General features: G+C 37.5%; 1 protein-coding gene across 2 annotated transcripts in view; it reads left to right on the forward strand.

Moving 5' to 3' along the window:
• LOC146613386 (adenylate cyclase type 1-like) overlaps positions 1-13,237 on the forward strand; it is a 37,781-nt gene that overhangs the window by 3,906 nt on the left and 20,638 nt on the right. For both annotated transcript variants that reach the window (XM_085378473.1, XM_085378474.1), the window contains exons 3-4: positions 223-341; positions 11,610-11,721. In XM_085378473.1, coding sequence (XP_085234599.1) covers positions 223-341; positions 11,610-11,721 — 231 coding nt within the window. The remainder of the gene's footprint in view (positions 1-222; positions 342-11,609; positions 11,722-13,237) is intronic.

Below are 13,237 nucleotides of genomic sequence, written 5' to 3' on the forward strand. Positions count from 1 at the left end.
TTCATTTCTGTTAGATTTCATGCCTTTTTGTCTAGCGCATTTCTTATCACCGCCAACACTTTGCCCTATGATAACTTTGCCGCTTTCGACTGTATAAGTGACTTACTTTATCTTTTTTCCCCTCTCTTGCTCTGTTTCTCACACACAAATGTACACACACACACACACACACACACACACACACACACACACACACACACACACACACACTCATATTCTCAGGAGCGCCTGCTAATGAGTCTGTTGCCCAGGAATGTAGCTATGGAGATGAAGGAGGATTTCCTGAAGCCCCCAGAAAGGATCTTTCACAAAATCTATATCCAGCGTCATGACAATGTCAGGTAGGACCCTATCATCAAGGCAACACTGCTGTGAACTTTTCCTAGAGACATTTGTGAATTAAATAAAGCCTTTCCATTTTAAAACAGTCATTTAGAGATTAGTATACTCATAAGAGATTCAGTGCTAAGAAAAACTAAATAATGTCCAGAGGAACAACTATAGAATGTTGGGGTGGTGTTTATGTTTACACTGAAGCCTTACTTGTATTTTTTACAGTTTTTTCTGAATGCTTAAACCCTAACTGTGATTCCTGTAGCACAATCTCTAAAACTATTCAGACTTATAGCAAAACCACTCACTGAGTTTGCAAAACTAAAAGCACAAAAACTGCTTTGCACTCAGTTTGCAATTTTGTAACACACACTTTGCAAAACTGTAGGCACAATTCACTGCACAACACTCAATTACCAAATTTCCAACACACTCCTAGCAAAAGTATACACATGTATGGCTATCATTAACACTAATTTGCCAACTGTCTGGCACACTTTCACATGTGAAAACTTTTTTAGATAATTCGTTCACTTTGCAATCAGCCTAAGCACTATAATACAGGTAAGCTGTGTGTGCGGAGTACAATGGAGGGAGCAGAAAGAGTGAGAAGAAGAGGAGGCCGAGGAAGAGGACGTGGAGGTGAAGAAGTAGGATGAAGAGGACGACAAGGACAAGGAGGAGCAAGAGGAAGATGAGGAGGGGGGAGAGGAAAATGAGGAGGGGGGAGAGGAAAATGAGGAGGGGGGAGAGGAAGGGTAGGAAGAGTAAGAAATAGAATTACTGATGACATCAGAGCTACAATAGTGGACCATGTAATCAACCGTGGAGTGACCCTGAGGGTAGCTGGCCAACGGGTCCAGCCTAACTCGAGCCGCTACACTGTAGCAAGCACCATAAGGACATCTTGAAATGAGAATCGGTTAGTTGTGTGCTTAGTAGATGATGGCTTGTGTGTACTGTTTGATACGGAAACACCACTTTTACGAAGGTGTGAAGAGTTAGTCTAGCTGTGTTTGCTTTTGCAAGAGAACTACAATGTTTTGATGATTGGGTGACAGGTTTTCTTATTTGTGTGAAGAGTTTTGCAAAATTAGCCAATAGTTACAAAAAATGTGCTTAAGCAATCAGAAAAAACTGTAAATTGTCCAGGTAACACTGATGGCCTGGAAAAAGATTATGTTGCACTTTCTACTAAAAAGTTCCAAGCACTCATTCAAACAGTTCTGTTTGTGATATTTATTATATTACTGCATTTTTACATATGGCTGATGTGTTCACATCACTAAGGAGCATTTTAGTGTTCCAGCCTGTTGCTGCTTTCACAGCTTCATATGCTGGATAACTTAATCTGAAGTAACTAATTATATTTTAATGCAGAAATCTATAAAGTAACTATAACTCCTTCTAAATGTAATAATTCCCTTTGAAGTATGAAATTAATTTACATTTTATTTACGTAAATTTTCTTTTAAATAATCTGATTATTTTGTTAAGCGCGGTGCTTGGATATTATTTATTATATATAACTTCTTCCCTTTTCTTCCTCACTTTGTAGTTAGTTATGTCTGACCTTTAACCTTTGATTAGAAATGACTAAATATGTGTGTTTGAGAGTATGATTTTCACTGCTTCATTCTGTGGGGGGGAAAAAACAAAAACTTGATGTTCTGCATTCTCATTTTCATTACCCATTTTGGTATGCCTCAGTAACTGTTTTGCTACCTTTCCCATTTCATGCTCTAGCATTTCCTTGTTACCGTTTCTTATCTTTTTCACTTCCTCCTTTCCTCTGTGTTCTCAGAGCAGCAGGGAGGCTTGAGGAGGAGAGTTTGCTTAGCCTTAGGATTAAGTTGCTACAGGGGATTAAATGCAATGGAGACCAAATTCTTGTTGCATAACACTTTGCCAGTGTGTGTGTGTTTGCTTTTGTGTGTTTGCTTTTGTGTGTGTGTGTGTGTGTGTGTGTGTGTGTGTGTGTGTGCTTTTGTGTGTGTGTGCTGGTTAAATATGGACAGATCTCAGTGGAGCTCTGCTGATTGCTTTTGTGCCTTGAACTTCTTCAGATAGCTCCACCCTTTGAGAGTGATCTGGACTGGATGCAGGCATGATTTATGTGATTTGGAGGGCTGTAATTAGAAACTAAACTGTGTGCAGCACAGTTTATGCAGTTTTATTTATTATGTTTTGAGACTGTGGCTAGTATCTTATTAAAACTAAGCCAGAGGGATATTGTAGTAATAGTCTTCAGCCAACCTGTGACCCTGAATTGATAAGCTGTTAGAAAAACGGATGGACGGACGGATGAATGTTTGGATATTGTAGTTATCAGCTACTAAAAAAGAATATATTTAAGTGTTATTTAACACAATACAAATTGTATTATAGAACCATACAGGTATACATTTGCAGTGAGTACAGTATACACAAACAGAAAATTAACTTACATAAACTTACAGTAATTCACTTTTTTTTTCAAGGTCAGTGATTTGTCAAGTCATTTTAATAAATTACCCTTTTTATTTTTATTTAGTGATAAATTATGATCAGAAATTAATACTGCCTACCTCTGGATCAAAGAGCCATCAGATTTATTAGGATTTAGCACTTAATTAAATATTTCTACCACTCTTTGTTTTTCCATATATAACATTTCCATAGAGTTGACATTTCCTTTATCCTTCCTGTATGGAGGATCAAAAGTGCCAAAATGAAACCAACAAATACATCTTTGGATAGTTTATCAAATGTGTCATGAATCAAAGTTATAAACAGGTAATTTATTAACACACAGTTAATTAGATATATAACTTAATTAATGAAAACATAAATTCATCATAATTTAGAACATATTTATTTATTTTACTATTGAATTAATTATTATTTAATGGTTCCTGATCAACAGACCTTAACATCTGATTAGCTATCCTGCAAGTCAAGACAAATCGTTCGCAGATAAATGATACATGCAGTATCACAGTCAGTTGGTGGTGGTGTGGATTTAAGACAGACAGGTATCCCAGAATGCTTATAAACCTAAAAATCACAATGGTGGAGGAAAACACCCCAAACTGTAAGTAAAATATGAAATACTGTTTCTGTGTCCATCTACAAGAGAAAAAAGAAGATAATTATATCTGCATTCATTTTTCATTCATTATTTGTCACTGAGAAGTAAGAGTTATGTATACATTGAGAGATTTGCCGAATAGTCTGTTGAATTATCATCAATATTTAAGGAACTAGTATACAGCTTTTACCAACCTTTCCCAAATCAGCCCATTGTTTAAAAAAAATCACATAAATGGGCCTTTTATGAGCATTTATGATCAAATGTATTTTAAAACAACAAAGGTAATTAAGACTGTTGTGCTATTTTTATTGTAAATATTAATCGTAAGGGTAAAAAGACAGTAAAGGGCAGAGTTAAAACGAACTGTTGTTATCAAGTGCACTGCTGTCTCACTGTAAGCTGTGCTTTTCCATCCAACCATCCCATCTAACCCTAAGTGTACTTACCAAGCAAGTATGCAACTCCAAACTCCGTATTTGGAACTAAGAAGGACCAACTGAAAGAATCGACTACGGACCAAAGTAACGGTTCTAGCTTTGGCCGGATTTGCCCCACACCCTGGCTTTGAGGTTGACAGATACAATAAATACATGATGCACTGCACTGCAAGAACTATGGAATAATTAATTAAATACTGAAATGTTTAAATATGTTTAAAATGAAATTAATTGATAATCAAATTAATTAATGATACATTGAATCAATTAATTATGTACATAACAATTTATATATCAATTTATATATCATTCAATTGTAATTCTTAATTCATTTAAGTCATGATTTAACAGTTTACTTATTTCTTTTATTTTGGCACTTTTAAGCTTCCAGATTTCCTCACCCCAAACACACACACACACACACACACACACACACACACACACACACACACACACACACACACACACACACACACACAGATACTGTTTATACAAAATCCTTATTAAGACAAATGTTCACCAGTAAACTTACTGTATCCAGTTTCATCTGACATTATAACTAATGATTCTTAGAAAAACAGCACATGAGAAGAATCCAGGGAACATTGTGTTGCAATAAATGGCTTTGCTGTAAGATGACTTTTAAGGTCACCAATTAGAAGTTTTTGATGATGTGAAGTTTGAAGGTGCTCACTCACACTGAAGAAACTACAGTTTATTATTGCAAAATTTGTTGTAAGCATATTTCCCACTCCTCTGGGTTCACCCCTTTATTGGTCCAGCATCAGCACATCCACTGCCCACATGCTGTATCTCCAGATGGACCCATCCAAAATTAAACCTTGAGTTTTCACTTGGCTAGTGGCTTCCACTTTGTGATTAAATTGATATCACGTCATGCCATAAAGCAGTAATGACTCCCACAGGGAGAAATAAGAGATTAGCATCATTAGGGCAATAATTTTCTTCAAATATGTGCCATTGGAGAGAAAATGATGAAAGAGTATGTGAGAAGGATTGGATTACACAATCTTACATATAAAAGTTGCAGTTACCACCAGAGATGGGCAGTAACGCATTACTTGTAACGCGTTACTGTAATCTGATTACTTTTTTCAAGTAACGAGTAAAGTAAGGGATTACTATTGCAAAAACGGTAATTAGATTACCGTTACTTTCCCGTAGGAACGCTGCGTTACTGCGTTACTAAAACCGTGATTTTTTGCATGACTGTCTCACGACAGTGACGTAAGCGAGTGCGCCGTTAGTGACAACAGCTGTGTGGAGATCAACAATGGATCACATATCGATTGTGGGAGAGAGTATGAGCGTGCAGCGTTTAAAGCGTGGAAGTACTGACCTTACTTTGAGTTTGATTCCATAAAAAGTGACAAAAACATTAATGTCCGTTGTGCGTGGGAAGAAAACTTCTTTTTACAGCGAAAAAAATCCCTAAACAAGCACCGAGTGCGCAACGACGTAATGGGAAATTCACAGAGAAACTCGCGGATTCTTCAACTGACCGCAGCACACCTGCACCAGGGTAAACCTCCGCCTACCTCAGTCCTGCTTTACAGGTGAAAATAGAGCAAAAGGACCGCTGAGTCTTTAACTTTATTTATTTTCTGCTGTGTTTTACTTGCATCTATTTGAAAGACTGAGTGTAAACACAAAAAATATTTTATTTTATGTGCTGGAATGTGCAGAAAATAGGTTTAAATGTTAAACTAATTTATTCAAGTCAGAGAATGTTGCATATAATTAAATTTTTGCTTGATGCATAAAGTTAAAAGATTAAAACTGATAAAACAAGTTAAAAAAAAGAGACTTTTCCATTCGAATCAATCAAATCAAATCAAAGCACTTTTATTGTCACATCACATGTGCAGGTACATTGGTACAGTACATGTGAGTGAAATTCTTGTGTGCGAGCTTCACAAGCAACAGAGTTGTGCAAAATACAATAATGTAAACCAGCAAAATACAAGAATGGCTACATCTGAAACTAATAAATATATGTACAATATATAATAGTATATGCATTTCTGGATGTGTATACTAAATATTTTTCTACGTGTGTGTGTGTGTGTGTATACACAAATTAAATAGAGTAAACAATAAATAAAATATATAAAAATATACAGAGTTGAGACATGTGCAAAACAGTGGCATTACTGTACAGTATGGAGTGCATAATGTTAAAGTTCCAGTAGTGAAGCTGAGGTGTCTATGACGTGTTCAGCAGTCTGGTGGCCTGGTGGAAGAAGCTGTCTCTCAGTCTGCTGGTACGGGACCGGATGCTGCAGAACCTCCTTCCTGATGGAAGTAGTCTGAACAGTTTATGGCTGGGGTGACTGGAGTCCTTGATGATCCTCCCCGCTTTCCTCAGGCACCGCTTCCTGTAGATGTCTTGGAGGGAGGGAAGCTCACCTCCAATTATCCGTTCAGAGCACCGCACTACTCGCTGGAGAGCTTTGCGGTTGTAGGCGGTGCTGTTGCCATACCAGGTGGTGATGCATCCAGTGAGGATGCTCTCAATGGCACAGTGATAGAAGGTCCTGAGGATGCGGGGGCTCATGCCGAATCTTTTCAGTCTCCTGAGAAACTGTTTTGTTTGTGTGTTCTGACCACGTAAGATCCTCAGCCAGATGTACACCAAGAAACCGGAAGCTGCTCACTCTCTCCACAGCAGCGCCGTTGATGGTGATGGGGGTGTGTACTTCTCTGCACCTCCGGAAGTCCACTATCAACTCGTTTGTCTTTGCGACATTGAGGGTGAGATGGTTGTCTTGACACCAGTGGGTCAGGGCGCTGACCTCCTCCCTGTAAGCCGTCTCATCACCATTGGTGATTCGATTACATTTTGTATGATGGATTATGCAGAAAAAGTAGAATTGGGCTGAAAGATCTATCACTTTATCACCTCTTCAGGTTGTAAATTGTGTTTTTAAAAAGTAACTAAGTAACTAAGTAATTAATTACTTTTGAAAATAAGTAATCAGTAAGGTAACGGGATTACTTTTTTGGGGAAGTAATCAGTAATTAGTTACTGATTACTTTTTTCAAGTAACTTGACCAACACTGGTTACCACAGGAGTAATTTTTTGTAACTTGCTTATTTAGGTTAATTTTAGCACTTTGCACTGAGTCAATGTGATGTGGTTCTGTAGGTTTTGGCAAAAGAGAGTTATAGCTGTTGATGGACATTTAAAATCAGACAGTTTGCAACCCAGGAGTAGCTAGCTAATTTAAAACTGAATGCGTTCAAAATGTCAAAACTTAACAAATATTTGGCAACATGTAGTGGTCCAATAATTACAGAACATATGTATGTTGTGACTGTAGCGTCTTTCAGTACAAATTCATACATTTCGTACACTGAGACTAAATGTATGTCATGTATTGTAGATATATTACAAAAAAAAGAGATCTAAATCAGGATGTCTTCTGATTAGAATTCAATAAATTGATCCCCAGCTCCTCCAATCTGCATGCAGAAGTACCCTTAGGCAAGATAGTGAATAAAAAAAATGCTGCAGCTACATAGATAAAAAAAAAAATGTGATACTTAAAAAGTGCACAAAATAAAGGACTGTGTTAATGCATCTTTGTGTGTGTGAATGAATGTGGTTTGTTTTGCTTACTCAATAATACCAGCCCATTTACCACATATATTTAGATTTTTCTTTTGATTTAGGTTGCTTGTCCATACAGATGTACAAGGGTTACAAACGTCAGTGTAATTATCCTAGTTAATACATAATTAGATTTACGTGCCTTTATGATGTGCTAAGTGGAACACGTTCCTCACATTTTTCTGAACTGAGTATGTAGTTCCTCGTGCAAACAACATTTAGCTTATTCTAACTGCACCATCATATCTTTAACCGCAGTACACGTTAGCAATATATTAGATATTAGCAAATATCTTTATATCAGTAATGTTGTATGGTTTTATATCTGTATTGTTTGTTGCCTATAAAAAGGTCTAGCATTCTGATTTAAGCACTTTTCTGTCTTGTTTTTACAAGTAAGTGCACTGTGTCCTAAATGACCTGGACTTTGAACAGAACACAGGATTCATGCTCTGTGCATCAGTGCATGTGAGTGTTAAGATAATGGTGTGTGTGTGTGTGTGTGTGTGTGTGTGTGTGTGTGTGTGTGTGTGTGTGTGTGTGTGTGTTTCTGGTTGAAAGAAGGTAAAAATAAATAAATAAGTGACTGTAGCCAAGGATCACATGAGGTTATGAGTCATTAGGACTATGCAATCAATGGGATGCATGGCTGATTCATGCACAGACACTCATAGGGGCCACAGTGATAGATTCTTCATATGTCCTTATATTTTTTCAGGAAACATATGTGTGTGTTTTGAATATTAATTACCATAACAAGGACCATCTAAATAAAAGGGTACTGAAAGCAAGGAGACGTGTGCTCCAGGCAGACAGTTTAAAAATAATTAGCATTTTTGTGTACTCAGCCTCCGCTTCTAATACTCATTAGTGCATGTGTAAAGATGCTCGTAAGTGAGTGATGATCATGATAATAATAGCGTGTTTTGCAGCCTCTCTGTCACTCAACTGTTCTGTTCCACTTGTTTTTGTGGTGTCGTTTAAATTGAAACAATAGTGACTTAAAGGTTTAAAAAGCAGGTCACTGAATCAAGTGAGAATTCGAATCCTTGAGTAAAGTGTTGATTTTCACTCAGCTTTTCTACATTTCACTCCTCTGAAGGCGGCAAAAATGAAAGGAATAAAGGTGAAAATTCTTGCAAACAACTTAACTTTTAAGTGTTATTCAAAACTACTTGCATGAAAAATTACAACAGTTTTGGCTTGGAACTGAGCTCAAGTATCAAACAAAATTAGCTGTGTTAAGTTGAGGAATTAAATAACTGGGCATGTGTTGTGTAGGCTGATCACTCTAAATCAATTTGGTTCTTCTCCACCTTTTTCTTCAGCTGTTCTGTAATTCACTGCAAAAATTCCTCTGCTGGAAACACCTTTCCATTCATCAAAATTTGGCCTATAACTTCACTAATCCCTTTATCTTTGAGCTACCCTTGACTCCGTCCTTTCTCATATGTGGCACACAGCAGGAAATATTCAGTGGTTTCAGTGGGTGCGCTCTTGCTAGAGGTGAATGCATAGTTATGTTATACATCATGTCATGTTAGTTTTTTTTTTAATCACATCTGAACAGTTCAGCAATTCTGTGATTCATTGCATATATATATATATATATATATATATATATATATATATATATATATATATATATATATATATATATATAATCATAGTTGATGCATGAACATTTTAAAAGTAGTGAAGAGATAGGAGAAACACCCTTCACTGCATAGTTTGTCCACTAGAGGGCTTTCTGCAAATTACCTATTGGCTATGTATGTATTTGGAAATTCACAAACACAACAATCAGCTAGTCATTTGCCTTTATTAGGCAAATATCATAATAAAAACATGTTTTATATCCAAATTTGTGCCAACACACTTGACTGGGAAATGAATCAAGCATAGCATTCAACTTATTTATGTTCAGCCATGTTAGTAAATGACAAGAAAAAATAATCATAATGTCTTCTACTATTTTGTTCTTCCTTTTTGTAAAACAGAAAAGCTGAAAATTCGTGGATCACAACAATCATTATATTTTAGCATTAGCATCTACTGTAACCAGTAGATATTTATTCTAATGTGATTACAAATCTAGAATAAATGTAACTGATACTCAAACCTGCACTTTGCTCAGTTTAGTTCTCTTTAGAGTTTTAGTCCATTCAAGTTGAAGTGTTTACACTAACATGGTATTTAACATTGCAAGTATTTGTCAGCCCCAGATGGTTGCCAATTAAAACAGTAACACAAACTGAGTCCGCTGCCCCTCATTATGGTGACATCTGTGAGACAGCAAGATGACATTTAGCAGCTCTCTTCTCTCAGAGATCCAGCACTCTGTCACTTTGTGAAAACTCAAGCCTACATGAAAGCAACAGTCTGCCATCAGTATGAGATGCAGACATGCTGGTTGTTCGGGACAGTTAGTATTTGGTGACTGATCGAGTTCACACTCTTCACTGCCACATAGAACTCATTGCGAACACTTTTCATCACAGAGTTCTTTGGGGTATCTGCTCAAGCTGTATTAAAGTATTAATGTGCACAACAGGATGTTAAACTCTTCACACTTTTGGAAAACAAAAATATAATCTGAAATAATTCTATGTCAGTTCTCTGACAGGGGACGTTTTGCCTATACACACAGGATGGACCTACCATTTGAACTACTATAGTGTTAATACAGAATATTTTGCGTTTTTTCTTTTTTAACCAAAGGGGCAGCAGGGCTGGTTTTAACCTGAACCATCCATCTAAACCATCAGGCTACTAAGCTTGTATCTCACTTACAAAGTCAAAACAAGTAGGTCTATGCTAACTACCTTACACTATGGAAATAAGTGCTATCTTTCATGATTCCTCTCACATTTTACCTGTTCAGTGTTATTATTGTCCAGGATTAGATAAAGACTGGGCCAGCTAAGTAAAGTAAGCTGTCTCTCTTTTCTGGGTGCAGTTGTGATGCAAAAAATCAGGATTAGACTACTCGATGATTAAAACACAGGTGGAATTATAGTTGTGGTTAGGTCGCAAACCACGCAAAGGGCAGAAAAAGCAACGACTGACATTATTAGTCTCGCCCGGGCTCACTGGTTTTCAGACTGTATCTGGCATGCATTAATTCAAATGCAAAAAAGAAATTTCACCCCCACCAAGCAAGTTTTTTTAATAAATTGGCAAACAATAAAAATGAGTTTAGAATGGAGTGTTTTTGTGAAATAAAATTTAAATAGCATCAAAAAAACCTCTGGGCCTCTAATCCACTGGCACTATAACTCACTAGGTGACCTCTATGACACTCTATTATGTGGTCTGGCCAGTCATGGGGTGAGAGGCAGGAAATGCCTTGGATAGGTGGACAACACAGGGAGACAGACAGCCATTAAAGATCCAATTCACACTCGACAGAATCACGAAAAAGAAAAAAAGTCAGGCACAGGGAGAACAAACAAACTGCACACAGAAAGGCATCACCCTAATAACATAATATTGATATAATAATTTGTATTTGATTTCTTTAGAAAACTGTTTAAATCTGATTCACATTTTGAATAAAATCCACACAAAAACACCCAAATGTGTTTTCAGCATACATTTAAAATGAGCTACTGAATCAGCTGACCTCAGGAAGGTTATTCCAATTCACTGACAATGCCAGAAGAGCAAGTGAAACTTAGATGGCTTATTTTGGGTAAAACAAATGCCAGACATGTCAGTTCAGGCACATTCAGTCCTATATGCAGCCTGTCAAAAGGGAATACCAGTACTCTTGATGGCTGCATTATATCCTAGAATGTCTCCTCTGTGATCCTCGTGAGAATGCTCTTGCTTCTATTTTGAGTGGCTCTGCTTGACTGCGCTGCCAGTCAGTTAGAGAATGGGGCAGGCTCTCTCTCTCTATTTATCTATCTATGTATCTATCTATCTCTGTATATCTATCTAGACTTAATTAATTTAAATGTTGCTTGCATCATTCCAAAGCAATACTCAAACTGATTTTAAAAAGTCATTTTAAGCACATTTCTTGCAGCTAATCTGACCAGGCTATTATTCTTGTTTCATTGATGCAGTTTGCTGTGATTAATTTCCTACATTGACTCAGATTGTTCTTTCCTTTGTCTTTTACAGCATCCTGTTTGCAGATATTGTTGGCTTCACCAGCCTGGCCTCTCAGTGTACAGCCCAGGAACTGGTTAAACTATTAAATGAACTGTTTGGAAAATTTGATGAGCTTGCCACGGTGAGTCAGTCTCCCTTCCTTGAAGACATATCCCTCACTTGCAGCCACTGTTGACATTGTTACAAAGTGGCTTTTTCTCTGTGTGCACACTTTCGCCGCAACACGACACAACTATAGTGTATTGTTGTGAGCATGTGGGGTTTTTGTGCGTATGTGTGTGTGTGTGTGTGTGTGTGTGTGTGTGATGCTTTGGCCACAAGCTGTTGGCACATTCCACTAGCTTAGCATGATGTCACTATGAATATTGGAAGCCCATATGATGCTTAATATGATTATCCAGTGCTTCATTTTGAGGAAGAGTTGACAGACCTCTTTAATCTGAGCCAGATTTACCCAGGGCTAAATCTTGCATCCTCTCTGGTTGTTTGAATGAACAAAATGAATGATTTTAAGAGCAAAGTTGTACTGGCCACAGTTGCTCTTGGTTTGCATGTGAAAAAGGTTTCAGCCAACCCATCTGTCGATATTTCACTCTTTTTGATTTTGGTGCTGAAAATCCGCTCGGCTTTTGTCATTAAGTTTTACTGCCACAGTTAATCTATTTGCTTTCCTATTTGACACCATCAGCACAAAATCTTTTAATCAAAACACTGTGCATACTCTGAACACATGCTTCCAAAAAGGTATGATATCACCCCATCACCTGTCATGTAAATTTGGTTAAAAATACTGGATGTTTGGTGAGGAGGTTGAGCCCCTGCAGATCACCCTGCCACAACCTTAGTAACATATAATCTGGCCTCTGTTACTTACACTAGCCACATACCCTTGTCAAATCCATTAATCCACGGGATTACAACCAACCCCTTTTTTGCTTTCATAGAAGGTTTTACTTGGCTGTGTTGAGAGCTTGTATTTTTAACTTGTTTGTTTACAGATTTAAATTTAGAACTGCCTAAAACGAGAGCTCCATGCATTTGACATATTGTCAAATAAATGTCATCGCCTTTCTAATTAATCTGTGTTCAGTTAGTTTCCCTTATTATTGTTGGTTTGAATTTCTGTTTTCATCCCATGGAAAGTTGCTGTTACTCTGCTATTTTATTAACAAAGTGATTCCTTGTTCTAAAACATACCAACTTGAAACGACGTGGCAGATACATTTTCATCACCCACAGATTTTTGGCTAGAAGACGTTTTTTCTACATTCTATATCTAGAAGATGCCAGTTTTATTGCTGTTGTGAGTTTTGCTGTCTCACTCATTTACTTACAAATAACGTGAATGGGCTGATCATCTTTCGGCCACTTCCTGGGAGCCTCATGTTACACCGAAAGGTTGTCCCCAGCCACGAAGCTTGTCATCAAATGCCCTGACCCAAAACCTCGCTCGTATTGATCGACTTTGGCAGGAAGTGGCAAAGCCAGTGACTCATAGCTGTGGTCACTGTGGGCACGCAGACTCCTCTTGCTCCATACGAAGAGCGGGCGATGCCACATGGCCACCAGGCATCATCTCATAATACCATTCCAGCACCATCCCCACACCACCTGTCCACGCTTTGGACTTGTCAAGC

The sequence above is a fragment of the Diplotaxodon limnothrissa genome, linkage group LG18, assembly GCF_057381915.1.
Source record: "Diplotaxodon limnothrissa isolate DT_005_m linkage group LG18, D_limnothrissa_male_GT1.1, whole genome shotgun sequence".
In the NCBI taxonomy this organism is placed as follows: Eukaryota; Metazoa; Chordata; class Actinopteri; order Cichliformes; family Cichlidae; genus Diplotaxodon; species Diplotaxodon limnothrissa.